Source organism: Eleginops maclovinus, chromosome 3, assembly GCF_036324505.1.
Source record: "Eleginops maclovinus isolate JMC-PN-2008 ecotype Puerto Natales chromosome 3, JC_Emac_rtc_rv5, whole genome shotgun sequence".
Taxonomy (NCBI): Eukaryota; Metazoa; Chordata; class Actinopteri; order Perciformes; family Eleginopidae; genus Eleginops; species Eleginops maclovinus.
Window position 1 is genome coordinate 11,363,074 of NC_086351.1, and position 22,266 is coordinate 11,385,339.

Consider the following 22,266-nt stretch of genomic DNA (forward strand, 5'->3'; position numbering starts at 1 on the left):
TTCATGTGCTGAGTATGTTTCTGCTGTTTTTCTATGTTTTTACCTGTGCACTGCTTCTTTTTAGAAATGGTGAACACAGCAGGAGGATTGCTTTTGGCTTTACTGTTGTTCCTGAGTGCCAGTGTGCCATGTCTCTCTGTGTATAACAGTGGCGAGTGCTTCTTCAATACAAAAGGTGCAGTATGTCTTGACATACTGTTAATTTTACATGACCAGATGTTTTATTTTTCAAATCTTATGATCAGCATATAAAAGGTCTACACCTGGTGCAACAATGACATGCTGGATAATGCATCACTAATGATAAAAGTATAATATAATATTTCTAATTATATAAAAGTGAGGATTATGCATAATGAAATGTACTTTAAGTACATTTTGCCAATAGTGCTAATTGGTATCTACCTCTACTTAAAAACATTTTAATACAGGATTGTACATTAGAGTATATTTCACAAAGTACTTGTTTTATTATATGTTATATTATTTTATCCAGAACTTTATATTTCATTTCAACTGGTTTTAAAATATTTTTTCTTTAATTTGTTCTATTATTAGGTAGCTGTGAACACATGGGACTGATGTACGGGATAGGAGAGAGCTGGATTACCAGTGACTGTTACCAGTGTGTCTGCATGGAGCCTTTTGGAGTCGGATGCTGTGACCAGTGAGTTTCTGTCTAACTTTACAATCCTCCCCCAAAAAGAATTTAACTTATTTGGATGTAGCATAAATCTACTGTTACTGTGATTTTACCCTACAGAGGACCTCAACCTGTGGATTATCCAGACTGGTGTGAGATCATCCGTAAACCTGACTCTTGTACGAGTGTTGCAGTGATGAGAGTCAATCACAAACTACCCTGCCTCTGGGGAAAAGGACGTCTCAGGCCAGATGCACGCAAACCGTGGACATCTGACAATAATCCTTTATTTTGAGCTCAGTAATTAACTAAAAATAATTATTTAGCAATGTGTGATGTTTATTTTACATTTTATTTAATCAAAAAGTTTGTGAGGGACTAAACTGTACTGAATTGTATAACCAAATCTGCAAATGACTCCCACATATTATCTGTTTACTCTGCATATAATTACACACTAGAATTGTGTTGTGGATGTATTTTGTTGTTTACTCTGTCTCAATGTCTTGGTTATTTTGGTTTATATTTTAAAATTAAACACAAATGTATGACTCATTTCTGGCATTTTCAAATGGGTTGTTTGTTATTTTAAAATCTGCTTCGCACATTTAATTGTGTTATTTGCTTGCTTTGCAGTGAAGCAATGTCATATAGAATTTAAGAACCAAATACATATCGTGGTGTATCAAACACAGTTCAATAAATACCTGCAAACATATTGAAGACCTAAAGACAATATCAGTTGACAGTTTTGGTTTAGGGATTTATCGCAGCTGCATAAACACATTTTGAATGTCCCGTTATTTCCAGATTAAGATTTGGTATCCAGATAGCATCAAGATTTATATCTAAATAGCAAATCTGAAAGTAAAGTTATCCCCTTGAATGTAAAGTAAAATATGCCATTTCATGAAGGTAAATACTCTTATTTTGAAAGAGATCGGCGGCGCAGTTTTAGTACGTCACGTGGTTGCGCGCTGGGTGTCTGCCTTGTTGATACTTTTGCAGGACTTCTCGTCTTAAAATATTGAAAATAAGGTTACTTCTCACTTAATGCAGGTTTGAGTATATGAAAAGTTGAAAATATTGAAAAGTCATCAAAAGGCAGTAAGATGTGGATACTGTCAGCCCTGGAGTGTGGAGGTAACTTTGTCTGTAAAAGGCCTACAATGATAGCTTAACACACAGCTAACAGCTAAACTAAATTCAGCTTTGTTTTTCACAGTAGATTAAGTTATGATAAAAACAACTAAAGCGAAAGAGAGTGAATATGTTCGTGGAGGTGTGATGTACTCCTGGTTAGCCATGTGATTATAATCCAGCAGTTCATTATGCATGAGGAAGTTGTGCATGAGTTTCGTTTTCATGCAGACCATACAGTGCATTTGCATTTGAATGTTTCCTGAGATGTCATTCAAGTATTGATTTTTCAACATTGGGCCAAGATTGATTCATTCGTTTTTTTGAGTGTCCTGCTTGAGCTTTTATGACACTAAAAGCGTCAAACACTGCACCAATCATAACATACAATTTCACAATTTGGAAAAGAAAATGTTCAATATCATTTAATTTTAATAACAAAACAAGTCTTACCATTTTAGTTGTAGCGGTCTGTCTTAGTTGCCATGCACTTTCTAAAATATTGCTAATACTTTTTATTTGTCACTCACTTTCTTTCCTTTGCTTCTTGTCTCTTGAGCTGCTGTAACAATTGAGTGTCCCCATTTTGGGATCAGTTAATATCTTGTGACAAATTCATTAACAATTCAACTTACCTTCGAGAAACCACAGCCAATTTGGATTCGTTCAACTGATTTTCTTCTCTTCTAAACGGTTCGTTCCTCAAGTAACTGTACATGGGGCTATGAAACACAAAATTAATTGATGAACACCACTAAGGAAAAACACATTCACATTGCAAAAATTGCATCTGGTTACCTCTATTGCCAGTGATAAGAGATCAGTTCTTAACTGAGCACAAACCACTGCCCTCTATGTTTATAACAGACATTACATTCTATAACCAATCTTTGCTGACCTGCTCTACTACCTGAGCCACTGCCAACACAAAAGCATGTGCAAAGGTCACTTTGAGTCAAATATGCATTGTGATCTTGTCAACATTGGCCTGCTATATTGCATAGTGAAACAGATCTTGGGAAGATGATTTCCACTCGTATAAAGTGCACTCTCACCAGAGTTAGATTGTCTGTTTTGGATGTTTAACATAACTCGCCTTCTGTCACTCCCAGGCGAGACACACTATCTCCTCTCGAGTAAAGAGTATGTCGTCGGACGCAAGAACTGTGAAATCCTACTCCCCAACGACCAGTCCATCAGCCGGGCTCACGCTTATCTTACAGCCACTGACCAGGTGAGAAGAAATTAGAAGACCAAACATGAATTTGACCATATCATTCATTCCTTCTAACAGTGTACCAGAAGATGAGTAGTCTTATTTTATTTGTACAATAGTGTAGTCGCACTTCTGCGCAGAAGGTGGGGCTATTGCACAGGTGTAGCGTGACTGACAGACACTACATTTTGTCACTGGCTTTCAAGTGTAACACCATTCAGTTTTATAAAATGGACTTCTCAGATATTTTATACTTTCTGTATTTAGTTAAAAAATGAATTTTGTGTCATACTCATACAAGAACCCAGCCTTATTGGTATTGATTCAACTCGTAAAATAACCATAAATAGGGTTGCAATGTTGAAATGACATGGTTTTTATAATGCACATACATACATACCATATAAGTCTACATTAAAGACAAATAAATGTAACTTTCCTTACATTTAACATAAAAAATAAAAAACTAACCAGATGGTCATCAGAAACAAATCACATTTTATTTAAAACGATAGCACTTAAAGGATAATGGAATAATAAATAAAACATTAAATGGTCTCCACCTCTAACTCATTTACTGGGTTAAAACTAAACCATGCAGGCTTTGTGAGTATTTACACATATGGAATTTAACATGCATGAGTGTTATTTTATCAACACCGATAAGGTGTTCTATACATATATATATAAGATATTTACTGTTTAGGTTTTTGTCCAGGGACTTTAATTGGACATTCCTAACTTAACAAATGTCTTTGAAATACCACAATACCATCGCAACTGAAAAACAAAAATCCACAGTGTGAGGTTTGGATGTCAGTGAGCACTTATGGTGATGTAAAGGCTGATGGAAACATGAGCAGCATTGGTCTAGGAGGGACTTTTTCCCGAGCCCCAATGTTTACTAGTGATATTGCACACGTCCCATACTCTCTCCAACATGTAGCAGGCTAATGGACAACTAGTGAATAGTGAATAGTAGTGGTTCCGAAATTCATAAACTTCCTGTATTACTGTGTTTATCAAACTTCTAAAAAAAACAAACAATCAATGTCCATGTGAGTGTATCGTTTACGTTTAAAATACAAGAATAACGTTTGATGCAAGTTTTGTTTTTATTGGTGGAGGTATATGTGGTTTTAAGTGTATACAATACCAGCTTCTATCTTTTTCTTTCTTGTGTTTTACGGGGATTATAAACTAACTTCTAGCATAGATCTTTTCCTTCTGTATTTGTCAGAACCCTCTAGGTCATAATCCCACTGTACCTTAAAAGTGTCTGAAGTACATCTATATCTGTTAATACTCTAAAGAAGTCTCGTAACAGTCTTTGGTACTGCTTTTTGAATGTCATTCGTTCAGCATGCAGGCTGAGTAATTTGTTCCTACACTTAACAGCTTTAATTGATTTTCCAAGCCCAAGATACATTTCCAGCTTTCACTTATTTGAAAGGATGGGTTTCTCGTTGAGACATGAATAATAGAACAGACGGTCGAGATGATTTGTTTCACTGATGGATAATTTCACGAGTTGCTGTTGTGATTTTTTTTTCTAAGACCCTGACTCTCAAAGACACCTCCAAGTACGGTTCATTTGTGAACGGCCAGCGCGTGACAGAGAACACAACAGTGAACCTGACGTCAGGAGACTATGTTACATTTGGGGTGTTTCACAGCAAATTCAGGTAAATAAATAAAGACAAGGCTAGTTATTTTTTGAAGTGTTCATTTTTATCGCAAATGTTGATTTAGGTTTAGTCAAAGTTTTTGGGAAAAAATGCTATGTGGTCATATTTTTGTCACATGAATAGTTTTAGTTGAATTTGATTTGACTAAACCTCAACGGATTGTAGTTGATTTAAATCTACAATAGATGCCAACTCAATTATTTCAGGTAAAGTGTATAACCTTTTGTCCTCTCTTTACTCCTGGAAGGAACATCTATTTACCTTATTTAATATCAAACATCGCCTTTATTTATCTTAAATTTCAATAGGTATAAACTCAACAACGGCAGCACCCCCCAGTTTTTAGTTGCGCTGTGAGCATTTCTTTCATTATAGAAAATGACAATAGATTTCGTCATAGTGTTTGCAATATTAAGTATGTATTTATTGCATAATGGTCTTGTTTTCTTGTGTGAATAAATATTGTTGACAAAAGCTATGAGGAAAATGATACGCCAAAGAATTAACCTCGAATTGCATTCAGGCTTCGATTCATTTCCTGAACATTTAGAAAAGGCTCAGTTACAAATCTCAGTTATTATAAATGTAATGTTGCGTTATGAATCTCCTTCCTCACAGTGTGGACCATCAGAAGCCCGTGGTGTGTTCCTCATGTTTGGACAGTGATGGCAAGATGACGCTCTCTCAGGCCCTGGTGGCTCTGGGTGGAAAGCTTGTCAACACCTGGACGCAAGACTGCACCCACCTGGCCATGCCCTCTGCTAAAGTCACCATCAAGGTCAGGACCGGACTTGTTTATTCTCAATAGCACATGTGATGTTTTTGTGCCAAAATATGTGTGTGACATTCTTCCTGTTTTCCTAATCAGACCATATCTGCACTGCTGTGCTGTCGTCCCATCGTGAAGCCAGAGTTCTTCTCAGAGCTCAGCAGAGCCGTTCAGCAGAAATTGTCCCCTCCTAAATCTGAGAGGTACAAAGCCAGCCATCTTTATGCATACACATGCTCACGGAGGATTAATTGACCATTAGCATCAACTGAACATTGTCTCCCTCCCTGTGCCGTTCATTGTTTTTAAGTTTCATCCCTGAGATCGATGAGCCCAGCCTGAGTAAGGAGGATGTTAACCTTGGAGTGATTCCATTTCGCAAACAGCTTTTCACCGGAAAGACCTTCATATTCCTCAGTGCCAAACAAGTATGTCCACCTTTTCCTTTGTGATATTCTAGGTCACAAAACAGCAGGGCTTCAGGTGATCAGTTATTATTGCTCTGCAATTATGCTCTGAGTGAAGGACAACAAATCACAAGAGGTTTATTAGAAATTATCTCTGGTTATAGGCTGTGTAACCGCCGCACACTGCTTGTTTTTCTTCGGTAATAATTGGAAAGTTACATGATCTCGTCAGCGTCTTGTTTTTCCGCTGAACGTCAGTTGCCAGGCAGTGAGCGGCACAGAGATCCTCTGGGAGACAAACTGCTCCAGTGCAGAGCTGTGGTAATGATTGTTTTCACAAGAGATTAGATATTTTCTAGATGAATAAAAAATATGTTATTTAATAATATATAGAACTGTCATCATCATTGCAAATGTATCTTCATTTTACATATGTCTTCAGCAGGCAAATTAGCAACCATTTAATATAAAACAAAAGATCTTCATTTGTTATCAAACACTTAAGTGGTAAATTGCTATTAATGGCAATGTATTAATTTACCAATAATTGGAGCATTTTGCTTGTGTGTCATTTCTTACACTCACTTATCACCTAGTCATTTAAAAAGGGATGATGTTCAAGTCACAAGTAAAGTAAAAAAATAAATAAAAATACAGCCCACACATTTAAGCTAGTCCACAGATGTATTGCAGGTGTACCAATGATCCCACACAAAAATAGCACCCACCCAAGACTCCCTCAACTTCATTTAGTTTACGTTCCATTTAGGCTTATACACATTAAAATGATTTTAAAATGATCGACACAGAGCCAATTCTGCAACCTGTAAGAGCCCACGGCTGTACACGGCTATTCTGACGTTATGAGTGAGTGCATTTTCCAAACCTAGCGCTGCATGTGTCTGAGTACAACAACATAAAAGAATATCCTCCGGAACAAATGCTTTTACAATATCTAAAATATTTATGGATCGGGTTTGAGCCTTTAATCAGACTTATCAGAAATATTAGAAGACTTCTTCCGTCAGTACATTCCTACCTCTCCGGTCACTGTACGGATAAACAGTCATGGTTTTGCTCTTCAATGTTGTTTGCAGCTCAAGCGCCTGAGTGCAGCTGTGACTTTTGGAGGTGGACGGAGCCAGTTGTTGGAGGTGGGCTCTCTGCCCCGGAGCCTCCTGGAGAGTCCTCAGAGCTGTGTAATGGATGTTGCCTCAGGCAGCTCCCAGCCTCTGCTTCCTACTTCTGCTGCAGACTGGGCAAACTCTGCAAAGGACATTGTTCAAAGGTCAGCACAACCGTTGGTTGCGTTTGTGTACTTTAGAATGTGTTTTGGCAGTTGAGTTGATGAGTGATGATTTGTAAAGACTTTGAAACTCTCTCTCTCTCTTTTTCTCTTTTCTGACTTTTATCCTTTTTTTCGCTGAACAGAAAAGGCCTTAGAGTCATCACAGAGTCTGAAATCGGTTTGGCTGCCATCTATGCTTCCTGTGAAAAGTACTGCAATCCATCCTGTCTGACACCCAACTCAGGTGGGGGATTAAATAGAAAAGCACTGATTACTGTCTTTTTTTCCCCAGTCTCCTGTCTTTAGCGTTCTAAATTCTCTTTGATTTGTTTGTATTTTTGTTTATGTTTCAGAGTCAGCACCCAAAGTGCAACCCAGAATCCCGAGTGCTTCGCTGTCTCAGAGCATGGCGGTGGAGGAGACTGTGTTGCCTGCAGCATCTCAGAACATCACAGCTTATGCAGCCAACACAGAGACATCCCAAAGGTTCTGACACGCACTCGCAAACACACATCTATTATAATGTGTGAAAGTTGTCCAAACATTTTGTTCTGGGAAGCCTGTCTGATGATTGTAATTGTTGTTATTTATCAGGACAGAGGTTTTTAAAGGAACAGAGCTGATGTCAGTAGGTGAGACTCCTGAGAGGAAGCAACACCAGAACAGCAGTCAGCTCCGTGGATCCAAACCCGCAGCTCAGAAGACCACCACTGAGTGCATCGTGGCGGATACAATGAGCTCGTCGTTCAACACTGTAGACAACACGGCCTCAGAGAGGAAGAAGCCTGAGAACAAACCTAGAGGTAACTGTGTGTATAAACTAGAGATGCACCTGTCTGTCTTTCCTGTACTGCTTTCAGGATTTGTTTTACTATAAGCTCTTGATCGTCCATTACCCATCAGTCAATGTTTTGTAGTTTCAGGTGCAGGCAGTAGTGCCGCTTGGTCCCGGTCTTCACTTCCCAGGACCGATGGTGGCATAAAGACATTCTCACAGAAGCCATCTCCTCAAAAATTAAACGTCTCTGCACAAGCTTCCCCACAGAAACAATCAAGTCTGACCAGTTTCTTTCAAACAATCAACAAAAAAAGGTAAACATTAGCTTTTCTTTAAAGGACTATATCAGTGTTTCTGCATGTCGGTAGAGACCAATTGCCAAAACTGAACATGCACGTATCTCAGATCAGCATGAAACTCTATGCTTACCCTTCTCTCTGTGTCATCCTGAAGGCCTTTGGAGGACGAGCTCTCTGCTTCCATGTCGGAGCCAAAGCGTCCTCTACTAGAATCATCCATCAACATACAGCCAGCAAACACTTCATCCACATCTAAAGAAACATCTTCCCGTTCAGACAGAGTCCCTGCAGCAACATCCCAGACTCCACTGGGGTCAGCAAGTGATCTCTTTGTAGGACGCTCAGGGGCTCAGTCGCAGAGGGTCTCAGACACTGTCCAGGAAGAGCCTCGGAATAGGAAGAGGAAAGAGATGGAAGCAGAGATACCGATGGACGAACTGGAGTTTCTTATGTCGCAGGATATGGACTTCTTTGATGAGCAACCCTCAGGGAATCAAGGCCAGCAGCTAAAAGTGAGCAGCTCAACCAAACAACAACAAGGTTTAAATATTGTAGAGGCTTCGTCTTCAAGCAAGAGGCAGCGTGTCCAACCGGAAGAAAATGGAAACAACCAGAGGCCAGAGGTGGGCCTGCAAAAAGAGTCAAGCTCCCATAAGAACCTAAAAACTGAGCAGCATGTTGTCTCCATAAAGACTGAGCAGATTCTACCTGTTGAATACAAGACACCTAATCATGAGCTCAGCAAACCTCCAAAAGCGTCATCTGCCAGTTCAAGTACACAATTAAAGCCTTCTGATGACGACTTACAATTATTCATTGAGGTGAGGATTTACTCAGAGAAATTAACACTGAACATGTCTCAGGGCATGCTGTTGATTAACATGGTTTACTCTTTTTATTCCTGCAGGATATAGAACCGCGCAAAGCAGGTATTTTCCAGCCAAAAGAGAAAAATAAGAAACCGGTTACAGTCAAACAGGAGGTAAGAAAACACACATCACTGAGTGCACTGCTATCCTATTCTATAACCCTCAAATATTCATAGTACTGTCATTTTAAGTGTGTTTCCTTACAGATCGTTCAACATTTATCTCTTCAAGGAAGAATAAAAACAGTTTTTCAGAAGTTGATTCACTATGTGCTGTTTCACAGGAGTCAAACATTGATGAAGCTCTTCCTAAAAAGTTGGTTTTAGTGGAGTTTAGATCTCTGACTGTGAGCGCACCTACCAAAACAAAACCTCAGAGGATTCAGAACAACAGCTGGGCAAAGAACTTCAAAAGTTTCCGCAAGGTTTGTCCACCATGTTGCTTACACACCAAAAACAAACAGCATAGTCTTATTGGAAAGATGGGAACAGAACGGTGAATAACTGCTATAAAAAGGCTCTCATTGTTGTACTCAGTTGTAGTTATGTGTCTACCAAAAGATGTTATCTAGATATTGAGTCCTCCATTAACTACACAGAAAAATATAGTACTGAATCGATAACAATTACAACTTCTCTCAATTTAAAAAGGAAAAAAGGCCCTCATTCACGGGTAAGGTGTAAAAAAACAATCAAGTGGCAGAAACAATAACGTTTTTTCCCCACATATTCTTTTACTGCACTTAAGTGCACCTTTTTAAAAAATCATTAAAATGTTCATTATTTGTGCGTCTTACATTTAAGTGAGTTGAAAAGATGATTGTGTATACTGAATGAAAACATTGTCTCTAATGACGGATACATACCGTCTGGTCAAGATCTACCTCATTCAACCCCTCAAAGCACAACAAATGTACAGAATCCTTAAAAAAAAAGAAGATCTAAATGCCCTTGTGTGCACGTGACAGATCTGCAGGCCAGGTGAAGCGAGCGCAGCGGGCCACGTCATCGGAGGCTCTGATCTACTGGTTCACAACAGGGGCAAAAACACAGATCTGGATGAATGGCTGAAAGATGCAGCTGAGGTAATATTTTCACTCGCGCTCTCGTATCTGTGTGGGAACTCTTTGAGGTTTGCATTAATGATTTGAGCCTTTGTTTGATTCAGGAGGAGCGTTACAACAAACGGGACGAGAGTGTTGGAGATGACCTCTTTAGGTGAGGAATTGGATTTCTAACTCAAAGTACTAACTGCTACATTGTCAACTTATCCACGCTAAAAATTCTTGTTTGGTTTTGAGTATGAGGGGAAAAAAACAAACCATTTGATCTTACCTGTTTCTTTCAGTAGGTCGTTTTAAAAGTATAACAGTGGCTTGTTATAAACGGTAAAATACTGATTTCATTGAGTCATTGGTAGTTTTTCCTGCTGCTTTAGATACTTTACATTTTTTTCACCTGTGTTTCAAAAAGAGTCGACAGTCGAATGGCAATGAAATTGAAATGAAATGAATATATTTGAATGAAATTCTATTGCAATAGCCCACCTTCTCCCTCCTTCATTCAGAAACCTCAGTAGAAAAAAAATAACATTAGCTACAGCCAGTGGTGACAGCCAGTGCTTTGTGTATTATATTTCAACCGTTAACATTATTCCTTTACTTTAATGAGTTCAATTTAATGTGTTAATTGTTATGAGACAGGCGTAAATATTTAATCCTTTCTGATTTAGATTTAGAACTCATGGGAGCTACAATATTTCCCTGTTGAGTTTGTAGTCTGTTGCCCTTAAACATTGAAGTTCAGCCCAAATCCTAAATGTACATTGGGTCCTGTAATAGAGGTGCCTGGTGCTACACTCTGTAACCATGCTGGTCAAGATGGTAAAAATCCTCTAAAGTGAACATTCTGTCTGTACAGCCTCAGTCATTATAATCAGGTGCAGACTTTATTCATTGTATCATTAACAGAGAATTATATGACCACTGTAGCTTCAGTTTAACCAATCAGAGCTGAGTTACTTTATCGTCACAGAGGTTGCCCGGGTAACAGAGATGATGTAAGCTGCTGCAGCCGTGGTTCTTTGACTAAGCAGAAAAGAGACAGTCTGAGATTGATTTTGTGAATGTGTGCATGTGTGTGTGCGTGTGTGTGTGCGTGTGTGTCAAAGCTGAGCTGTTTGATCACTGCTCAGTCAGTCATGCATAGCCAGACTTTGCTGCTAAGAAAACAACCCGGTATTTTTTTGGTAGGTTGAAACAAATGTTCCAGACGCGGTTTATAGGAAGCCTGTTTGCTTTAAGCTGTTCAAACACTGTCTGCGTTTTACTGCACTTAATTTGGGCTGTTTTTACTGTTTGTCCAAAATGCCTCTAAGGACATTGAGGAATGATCCATGATGTGAAAGTGATGTTAAAAGCCCATCTTCAAATGGACAGACCTGTGAGATAAAACCTTTTTGTTTGTGTGTTTTAGGTACAACCCCAGCAAACTAAGCAGGAAAAGATGAGGTGCTTCCATCTTAACATCCTACAGAGGGAAGTCATTTAAAGGGCACAGGAAGTATGTCGAACTCCATCAACAATATATAAAAAAGGACAAAGATAATTCAGTAGTTGATTCCTGATTTCTGGGTTTCAACTGTGACTGCGTCATAAGAGATACAATGGATCAATGTTTGCCAATGCTTGGTATTGTATGTCACTAATTATCAACCGACAGAGCAATGTAAAAAAAACGTTCTTATGTTCAGACAATGTTTTTAAAGTTTTATTTGTCCAATAATAAAAAATGCGATTTACAAACATTAAAAACTCTTTAATTGTACCAGAGCATTTCAACTCTACATGCTGAAAGCAGCTATCCCTTAGTGTTAGCTAAACTAGCAAACTTATGATGGATTCAAGTTGCTGTTGCTTAAACGATCTCTGATGAGCCTTCAGGCACTTTTACAGATCTGAAAAACTGTGCTGTTGACTCCACTTCATGCCAAAACAATTATGGCCTTTCTGTGCAGGTAGTCAAAGCCCACCTGTCTATTCATTTTCAAGGCAAGTGCCACATATGAGTTGAGTTTACTCTATTTTTACTGCAGCAAGGAAATGGGTATCACAGTGCCAAAAGGAAGAAGGAGGCAGGCCTTAAAACAGTTATTCACCCTAAAGTACAATAGGGTCATTTTCTAATTACTTTGTTAATAGAGCCTGCTTTCTAATATTCGTACAAATCTGCCTTTAAATGTTAATTATTTGGTTACATACACATTGCTTGGGGCATTAATCTTCATTAAGCGAGAATATTGCTTATAGAGAGTATCGTCTAACCTTGATTATGTTACTTACACATTAACAGTAATAAGAGTTAATTCCACTTTAAGTGACCCTGTCCCCTCTGTCATTAAATGTACTCTTCTACGCATGTCCACATAGCACTGTCTTCTGCTCAGAGCAGCTGCTGCTAGGCAATTGTTCATGCCTGCATGCATATATTTAATATTCGTATCAAAACAATAGTCAGTGAAAAAGCATTAAGGAATAAAATGCAATATTTAACATGAGTAACAACATTTTCATTAGTTAACTGTTATATGATTACCAAAGCATTTTCCGTGTTAAACTACTAACTTTGTTAGTGGAAAAAGTAATAAGACTACAGCAACATGTGTATTAGTAATGCAATAACCCCAACACTGACTGACTAACATTTTGAATTAAAAGGGTCGGACAAAAAAATCAAAGTGTCCCATCAAAACAAACAAACCATGAGCATGACCATCACACACACCAAAAAAAAAAATGCGTTCAATAGGGCATCACACTTTTGCATTATTCAAATGACTTAAAGAAAGGAAAAGCTGTAAATGTAGAAAAGATTGCTACTGTCTCTGCTCATAACCTCTATATTGTTTGACACAGAAAATTGGCTGCTTGCTTTGAAGCTGATTTAGAAAAAATGGAAGAAGATTTTTTTATTTACAAACACGTAGAGTTGGACAGTAAACCAAAGTCGATATAATAGTAAGAAATTAATTAGCCCTACAAGTCTTCCTTCTTAAATCTAACCTGTAATTTTGGAAATGAACTGTGTTGTGTCTTTATAAATATATATTTCCAGAAGTCTGATTTTGCTATTTCTATGTTTTGTGGAGTAAATAAAGTTGTTTTCCATATTTCATAAATTATAGAAACATAATATGACTACATTGATTCACTTCCAGTAATTGACAAATTAACAAAGTGTTGCCATTGTGGTTTAGATAAATGTTTAGAAACATTTTGAAGGCGAGAGTCGTAATCATTTTTTAACTATATTCTAGTTACGTTGTAAATGGCCCAAGAATACATTCAGATCTGCAAGTTAAATGTTTGCATAGAAAGTATCACTAAAGCATATTTTTTATTTGACTTTTTAAAATGTTTCCGATATATGGCTCCAACTACCTACAATAGCATCTTAGCAAAGAATTCTGAAGTTAAAAAAGATGGCTCAGAATAATCAGGAACATTGAGACTGTTAAATTCTGAGAGACTTTTTTGTGCGTTTACAATTCCAAAAAACTCACCACTCCAGGTTGTTAACTATAAGCCATAAGTTGCATGGCAAATGAGCGCAGTGGCCTCTATTTTTGGAGCATATAAAGCTAAAATAAGAATTAAAGTGTGATATGGCAGCCATAGAACTGTTGTTAGTAAATGAAATGAAAGACACATGGTGAACAAATAAATAACCCTGATGAAAAGAAAGGTCCCATTCAGTTGTGAGGTTACAGATTGACTGAAAAACATTGGCACATGGTAGCTTGGACTTATGGGGACTTCTGATGAAGTCAGACAAGACTCTTGAAAGCTGTCTTTTGTTCCTTTAGAAACTAATACTTGTACATCCATTGTCTTTTTGGTCTCATAAAGTTGTAAAAATTCCTTAGCTTTGATGAAAAAACTGCCTAAATGATTTAAACGTTAAAATCCTTGTTTTCTGCTTCACCTTTTACATCAGCCTGTTTGAGCGCCTTTATTCTGTACTTTGGGACCAACGTTTACCGCTCTTTTCTCCATTTAGTTTCAAATGAAGTTATTCCCTCCGTTGCTGATGAGCTTCCCTTTCTTCTTGAGTCTCTTTAGAAGACACGAGGCGATGCCTAAAGCGCCACCCTTCAAAAAGCGAACAAAGTTGTCTCCCACCAGCGGTCCCATGGCAAAGAGACCTGGCTCATTGGTACACTCATAGGTGTAGGGGTGGATGTCAATGGGGTTCTGCGTGCAGGAGATGGGTTTTGTTGGATCCTGACCCAGGTACTGGCCGTTCCCCTTCAAGAAAAACAAGTTTGGGTTGGTCCCAATCAGCACTAGGGCCATGGAGATCTTGAAAGCCTTGAGGGAGTCGTTCCCCTGCAGCAAACACGTCATGTCAGACTGGAAGGACACCACGCAGTGTTCAGGGAAACTTGTGTAGTCAGGAAACAGGCCGACACTTGCAGTACCAGCCATGTTACCTGCAGCAAACTGGGGCTTTGGGCACATCTTGGCACATACTGATGAGGCAATACTAAATGCCTGGGGTCTGTCTTCAGAACAGGAGGGAGCCACGTTAGTGTAGGTCTGAGTGGACATCATGTTGTAGACTTTGTGGTACTCAGGGTACAGGGTCTTGGGCAGCTGTTTGAAGATGAGGTCTGGGTTGTCCACGCTTTTACGAAAGACATGCAGCACTCTAATGTTGCTGCCACAAGCGCAAAGAACTGCATCTGCAGCACTCAAACCGGCACCTACGATTAAAACTGGATCAGAGTTCATATCCAGTTTTCTCCGGCTTATGGCGAAACCCAGGTCTGAGATGCTGTGGAATACAAATGGTAGGTCTTCCCCCTCTGCGCCTAAGTGAACTGGTGAATCGGCCGCACCGGTGGCCACAACCACATTCTCAGCAAACAGAGAGAAGGGGACATGAGTGTCGCTCTGCACCTGCTGGTATCCCCTTACTTCCCAAAGAGTCCCCCCTCCTCCCTTGTCTATACACTCAACCCTGTTACCCTCAAAGCCTTGATTGCCACCATCTCCCACCCCTCCATCTCCTTCATCAGTGTGCCTATTTTCCAGACCTTCCCCCTCCTGCCCCCGGCAGAGTTTCTGAACAGAGGTCACGTAGGTGTTGTCGATAAAATTCTTTTGGAGGCCCTTCAGCTTCACATAGTTACGGTAATAGGACGAGATCTCCTCTGGGGTGGCTCTGTCACTGGTCACATCTCTAGAGAGAAGAGGAAGACAATGAGGTTAGAGGTGGCACAGAATGAAGCTGAGCCTTTAGTCATGTCTTTGCTGTCAACCTTTCTCAGTACCTGCGTTTCCCATTAGTCAAGTCCCTATAGTTAACCCCAGGAAGCTCCATCCAGATGCCAAGACTAATAGTCAGCATTGAGCCTTCCATTGCCTGGGGTAAGAAGATAAGCGTAGAGGAGAATGTAACGTCAGAGACGGACAAAAACAAAAGCAATGACAGAAAATATAGAATGGTGTTGCAGACAGAACCTCAAACTTACATGCCAAGCACCTCCAGGTGTTGCCCTCCCCAGGACCACATGTGGGATGTGTTGCTGCTTGTCCCTCTTCCACTGAAGGACAGGGGGGAACTCGTAGCCAAAATCAGCATTAGGGTGCAGAAGTGTGTCAAAAAGCACAGCCACTGGGTTCCTTGACCTCCCCTCGAGACCTTCACTCAAATATTCCATATCCTGCATAAACAAATGTTAATTTCATTACATGTAAGAGTGACTGATTATTTGTACATGTGCAAAGAATTCATAGATGTTTTTGCCTGTTCAGTGATGGATAGTTTCTTGGACTCCTGTAATTTCCTGTATAGTATCGGGTTTGGGTGAACTGTTGCTCTATCTAGGTATGGCTTATGTCCACTTAGCAGGTAGGATAGACAAATACCGGATGGACCATTGCCTAAAAACAGATTGGAAACATTTGGATAAGCATTACAAAACAGCACAAGTCATTGCATGACACACATTATTGTGAGAAAGAAATCAAACAATTTAATGTCAAGTAAGTGCGAAACTTTTACCTATAATGACCACAGGAACAGTGGGTGGTCGCTCTTGTGGCAGAGTGGTCTCTTCCAGAAGAGGCATGGCTGCAGCCTAGGCCAGAGCCGGCACTGAGAAAGGAAAGATAGAAATTAGAAGAAAGATCTAGATATTTCTGTAACTGTCCATTCGATACCAGACCCGTTTGTGCTTTGTCCCCCCAATGCGTCCAAGCATCCATCCTGAGTCTCATTATTTGAACAGGTTCAAACCGGCTTGCAGTCTTTGTGTCTGCCTATGTTGTTATTGTCTCATGTTAGCTTAGATCCTGTCGCCATCAACTCATCAGCTGACTCGTGCCCACACACTGACCGGGGGGAAAACTGTTTTTCATCCTGTTATTGTGCTTTCACACACAGCCGTGACCCTCCCTGTCTGTCTGGGACTTCACACACGTGGAAACACCCCGCCACAACAAAACATGCCCCAAGCTTTTCTCTTTGCCGTCCAACCAACGTCAGCACGTCCCGTCATATCAAATATGGCCTGCGGCATGGCTAGTCTGTTAACCCCGTGCCGCTTCCCAAACAAAGGGGAGTTCTAATCAGATTTATGTAAGCTTGGGTCTGTTGTTAAACTTTGCCGTTGAGCATGTGCAGTGTGTGCTTGTGAGTTACACGACAGTGCCATTGTGTGCCAGCCGGGCAGCAAATCCCCCATGATCACTCCTCCGAGTATGCCCTAATCCCACTGGGCCTGTTTATGTCTTTACTGGCCCTTTCAACAGCAGCAGGGTGAGAATGTGGTGTTGGCACGCTGACAGAACTCCTCCTCCTCTCATACCTCTACCAGCACCAACACCACCACACTCACTCCCGCCAAAACATTCCCAGCAGCCACAGCAAACATTGCCAATGGCCCCAGTTTTGTACATACCAAAACACTTCCCACAACACCTTTGTCTTACTTACTTCATTACTTACTGCCCACAACACCTTTGTCTTACTTACTTCATTACTTACTGCCCACAACACCTTTGTCTAATTTTTGACCAAAAATGACCATGTCTCCCTCCCTGCTGCCCCCCAACATCCACCCCGCCCCCTGTCTGACCTGTCTGTAACCGGTTGTCTATGGTCACTGGCTTGTTTACCCTCTTCATTGAAAGCAGTTGGATTCCACACATTGCATGCCCTGTTTGGAAAATGCCGTGCCCCCAGCTGGCAGGCTGATACTGGTATTTCCATGCCACTGTTCAATTTGACAAACAATCACAACAGTTTTTTTTATGTTTGAACTTTCACTGTGCGCACCTTTTAAATCAGTGCATTTAATCCACATGAATTTATAATAATAAACCGAAGGGAACAGTTATGTCTAATCAAAAAAGTACAAACCTAAAGGTCTACTAATTTTAGGCTTTTAACTGCATCTCCTGTCCTATAAAACAAGTTAACATTATGATTTAAACACACAACAGTATGTAGTCTCTGCCGGATGTAAATATATGATGCAACAACTCTTGCTGTACATAATTTTCTCAAGGCAATTTAAACATTTTGACATTATGCTGACAAATGCATGAGTAAATAGTGAGCATAAGTCTGTGTTCTTTATTCACTGTATTTTGACATTTAATTAAACTCCTTAAATACCAACATTACACAGCCAGTCGTCATAACCAGTCCTTTACCTGAAAGGAGAACACAATACATCCACAACTAAAATGGGAAATAAATAGAAATTTAGAGTTTAATGTTTGCTGCTAGTTTTTGGTTTGTTTTACTGGATCCCGGCCCATTCATGCACCTACATGTGTGTGTTGTACAACATGAGAGGAAGGACCATTCTTTTCTAGAACTCACGTAGGCTACCTATATTGTGGGCTATAGGGAAAACAAATGAAACTTAGGACAGATGTTACACTTTTAACCTAAAATGTGGTCAATAGAGTAAAAAAAGCATTTTTGTCATTAATTATTCATCAGGATTTCTCTTAATTTCTGACTTGGTTCTGTTTAAAAGGTGCACTGGATTTTCACAGGCCTTAAACTTGAAATCAGAATTAGGTTGCATACATAGATGTGTATAAGTGGGGATGTTGCTGCAGCACAAGCTAGTGGAGGACCTGGATGATGTTGCAGTCGGTTACCACATCATCCCATATGGGCTCGAGCCTCCCACTACACACCACACACTCCTGACTCCAGCAGCGGTCCTTGCATCCAATAAGTCACAAGGAGCACATGCGGCTAGCGTCTATGTCACGGTCATTGCATAATTTAGGTCAAACACACACCGGCACCGGCAACACTCGGCCAATAACAGCATCTCTTACCGCGCTGTGATGAATCTTTCTGTGTCCAAACCGCGTCTTGATATCACGACTTACGGCTGAGGTTCTAACCGTATAAATAACTAGACACCGGTGGGAGGACCTATCCGACTGTCCGGGCTTCTGCATGAGATAATTAGCCAACCTCTCTCTCGTCATCTCACACACACGCGTGAGCGCGCGCAAAGAGACACACAACATACACACACTTACCTCTGTGCAGTTATATCCGAGCAGACCTGGTTTATTCGGGTCTGACCAGCCTGTTAACTTCGCCTGACAGGTTTATTTTCTGTGGGGCTTGATGGCGTGTGTGTGTGTGTGTGTGTGTGTGTGTGTGTGTGTGTGTGTGTGTGTGTGTGTGTGTGTGTGTGTGTGTGTGTGTGTGTGTGTGTGTGTGTGTGTGTGTGTGTGTGTGTGTGTGTGTGTGTGTGTGAAACCGGGTCCTGTCTTTGCTTTTGTCGTCACATGCGCATCTCACTGCACCAGCAGGCATGCGCGTTCACGGAGAAGAAGAGATCCGGAAGATCAGAGCATCTCTCACCATCCTCATCCTCACAGCGCCGCCGACATGCTGCTCACTGAGAGGTCCTTCAGTGGGAAGCTGCATTCTCAAGATATATTTAAAATAAGGTTGTTGCAAAATACAACAGCAGAGGTGGAACAATACTATCATCTTGAACTTAAGTAAAAATATAAATACCAGAGTGTAAGAATATGGTTTCAAGTAAAAGTCCTGCAATGCAAATGTTACTCAAGTAAGTAAAAAACGTAGTGGTATCGAAATATACTTAAAATACCCAAAGTAAAAGTATTCATTATGCAGATTGGCCCATTTTATTTTAATATATAATATATGTCCATCCATCCATCCATCTTATCCCGCTTTTCCGTCAGGGTCGCGGAGGTAACAGCTCCAGCAGAGAGCCCCAAACTTTCCTTTCCCTGGCCACATCAACCAGCTCTGACTGGGGGATTCCAAGGCGCTCCCAGGCCAGCGAAGAGATATAATCCCTCCACCTGGTCCTAGGTCTACCCCTCGGTCTCTTCCCAGCTGGACGTGCCTGGAACACCTCCCTAGGGAGGCGCCCAGGTGGCATCCTCACTAGGTGCCCGAACCACCTCAACTGGCTCCTTTCAACGCGAAGGAGCAGCGGTTCTACTCCGAGTCCCTCCCGGATGACTGAACTTCTCACCTTATCCCTAAGGGAGATGCCAGCCACCCTGCAGAGAAATCCCATTTCGGCCGCTTGTATCCGCGATCTCGTTCTTTCGGTCATAACCCATCCTTCATGACCATAGGTGAGGGTAGGAACGAAGATGGCCCGGTAGACAGAGAGCTTTGCCTTCTGGCTCAGCTCTGTTTTCATCACAACGGTGCAGTAAAGCGACTGCAGTACCGCTCCCGCTGCTCCGATTCTCCGGCCCATCTCACGCTCCATTGTTCCCTCACTTGAGAACAAGACCCCGAGATACTTGAACTCCTTCACTTGGGGTAAGGCTTCATTCCCTACCTGGAGTGGACAATCCATCGGTTTCCTGCTGAGAACCATGGCCTCAGATTTGGAGGTGCTGATCCTCATCCCAGCCGCTTCACACTCGGCCGCGAACCGATCCAGTGAGTGCTGAAGGTCACAGACCGATGAAGCCATTAGGACCACATCATCTGCAAAAAGTAGTGGTGCAATCCTTAGCCCACCGAACTGCAAACCCCCTCCCCCACGACTACGCCTCGAAATCCTGTCCATGAATATCACAAACAGGATTGCTGACAAAGCGCAGCCCTGGCAGAGGCCAACCCTCACCGCAAATCGGTCCGACGTGCTGCCGAGGACCCGGACACAGCTCTCGCTTTGAGAGTACAGAGATTGGATGGCCCTGAGCAGAGACCCCCTCACCCCATACCCCCGCAGCACCTCCCACAGTATCTCCCTGGGAACCCGGTCATACGCCTTCTCCAAATCCACAAAGCACATGTAGACCGGATGAGTGTACTCCCAGGCCCCCTCCAGGATCCTTGCGAGAGTGAAAAGCTGGTCCGTCGCTCCACGACCAGGACGAAAACCGCATTGTTCTTCTTCAATCTGAGGTTCGACAATCGGCCGGACCCTCCTTTCCAGCACCTTAGAGTAAACTTTCCCGGGGAGGCTGAGTAATGTGATGCCTCTGTAATTGGCACACACCCTCTGATCCCCCTTTTTAAAGAGAGGAACCACCACCCCGGTCTGCCACTCCTTCGGTACTGTTTCCGACTTCCACGCAATGTTGATGAGACGTGTCAACCATGACAGTCCCTCAACACCCAGAGCCTTCAGCATTTCTGGGCGGATCTCATCCACCCCCGGGGCTTTGCCACTGTGGAGCTGTTTAACTACCTCAGTGACTTCCCCCCGTGAGATTGGAATTGATCCCCCTTCATACTCCAGCTCCGCCTCTAAATAGAGTGCGGAGTTGTCGGATTCAGGAGTTCCTCAAAGTGTTCCTTCCACCGCCCTAACACACTATCAGTTGAGGTCAACAGCGCCCCATCCTTACTGTACACAGCTTGGATGGTACCCTGCTTCCCCCTCCTGAGGTGTCGTACGGTTTTCCAGAACAACTTTGGTGCAGACCGAAAATCCTTCTCCATGGCTTCTCCGAACTTCTCCCACACCCGCTGCTTTGCCTCGGCCACGGCTGAGGCTGCTGCCCTTCGGGCCTGTCGATACCTTGCAACTGCGTCAGGAGTACCCAGGGATAACATATCCCGGAAGGCCTCCTTCTTCAGTCGGACAGCTTCCCTGACCACCAGTGTCCACCACGAAGCTCGAGGGTTACCGCCCCTTGAGGCACCTAAGACCTTGAGACCACAGCTCCCTGCCACAGCTTCGGCAATAGAGGCTTTGAACACCGCCCACTCTGGTTCAATGTCCCCCAGCGTCCACAGGGATGCCTGAAAAGCTCCGCCGGAGGTGTGAGTTGAAGGCCTCCTGGACATGGGACTCCTCCAGTCCCATGCCCAGTTCACCCGCACTACACGTTTGGGCTTACCAGGTCTGTCCAGAGGCTTCCCCCGCCACTCGACCCAACTCACCACTAGATGGTGATCAGTTGACAACTGCGCCCCTCTCTTCACCCGAGTGTCCAAAACATGCGGCCTCAGGTCCGATGATACGATAACAAAATCGATCATGGACCTTCTGCCTAGGGTGCTCTGGTACCACGTACACTTATGAGCAGCCTTATGTTCGAACATGGTGTTTGTTATGGCCAATCCATGACTAGCACAGAAGTCCAGTAGCAAACCACCACTCCGGTTCAGATGAGGGGGGCCGTTCCTCCCAATCATGCCCCTCCAAGTGTCTACATCATTGCCCACGTGTGCGTTGAAGTCTCCCAGCAAGACTAAGGAGTCCCCTTCAGGAGCCCCATACAGGACTTCTTTCAGGGTCTCCAAGAAGGCCGAATACTCTGAACTGCTGTTTGGTGCATAAGCACACACAACAGTCAGAGTTTTCCCCCCCATGACCCGCAGGCGTAGGGAGGCGACCCTCTCGTCCACTGGGGTAAACTCCAACAAAGCGGCACTCAACCGAGGGCTTGTGAGTATCCCCACACCCGCTCGGCGCCTCACACCTTGGCCCCACCAGATCCAACTGGTAACGCTCCACCTCCCGCACAAGCTCCGGCTCCTTCCCCCCAGAGAGGTGACATTCCACGTCCCCAAAGCCAACTTCTGTCGCCTGAGTCTGGTCCGTCGAGACCCTCTGCTTTCACTGCGCCCTTCACACCCAGATGCACCAACATTCCCTAAACTGGGAAGGGT

At 42.2% G+C, this 22,266-nt stretch overlaps 2 protein-coding genes across 4 annotated transcripts; one reads left to right on the top strand and one right to left on the bottom strand.

Annotated features, from left to right (window-relative positions):
- Nucleotides 1-1,587: 1,587 nt before the first annotated feature.
- Nucleotides 1,588-13,368, top strand: nbn (nibrin). Of its 2 annotated transcripts, XR_010165462.1 has the most exons (18): nt 1,588-1,786; nt 2,896-3,017; nt 4,557-4,684; nt 5,306-5,465; nt 5,556-5,659; nt 5,767-5,884; nt 6,961-7,151; nt 7,295-7,395; nt 7,505-7,637; nt 7,746-7,954; nt 8,069-8,243; nt 8,383-9,049; nt 9,136-9,210; nt 9,381-9,521; nt 10,065-10,181; nt 10,265-10,314; nt 11,572-12,705; nt 12,744-13,368. XR_010165462.1 is itself a non-coding variant. In XM_063879757.1 (17 exons), the coding sequence occupies exons 1-17, from the start codon at nt 1,756-1,758 to the stop codon at nt 11,603-11,605; spliced, it is 2,556 nt and encodes an 851-aa protein (XP_063735827.1). In that variant the 5' UTR covers nt 1,588-1,755; the 3' UTR covers nt 11,606-13,368. The 2 variants fall into 2 exon arrangements, 1 of the variants encoding a protein (XP_063735827.1); XM_063879757.1 differs by having other exon boundaries at nt 11,572-13,368.
- osgin2 (oxidative stress induced growth inhibitor family member 2) lies at nt 11,859-18,803 on the bottom strand. 2 transcript variants are annotated; one of them, XM_063879759.1, is made up of 6 exons: nt 18,675-18,803; nt 16,165-16,257; nt 15,907-16,043; nt 15,632-15,823; nt 15,431-15,522; nt 11,859-15,339 (listed from the first exon to the last, which is right to left on the bottom strand). In XM_063879759.1, exons 2-6 carry the CDS (start codon nt 16,229-16,231, stop codon nt 14,157-14,159), a joined length of 1,671 nt encoding a protein of 556 aa, XP_063735829.1. In that variant the 5' UTR covers nt 16,232-16,257; nt 18,675-18,803; the 3' UTR covers nt 11,859-14,156. The 2 variants fall into 2 exon arrangements, with proteins under 2 accessions (XP_063735829.1, XP_063735828.1); XM_063879758.1 differs by lacking the exon at nt 18,675-18,803 and adding an exon at nt 18,465-18,591.
- Between the last annotated feature and the right edge of the window lie 3,463 nt (nt 18,804-22,266).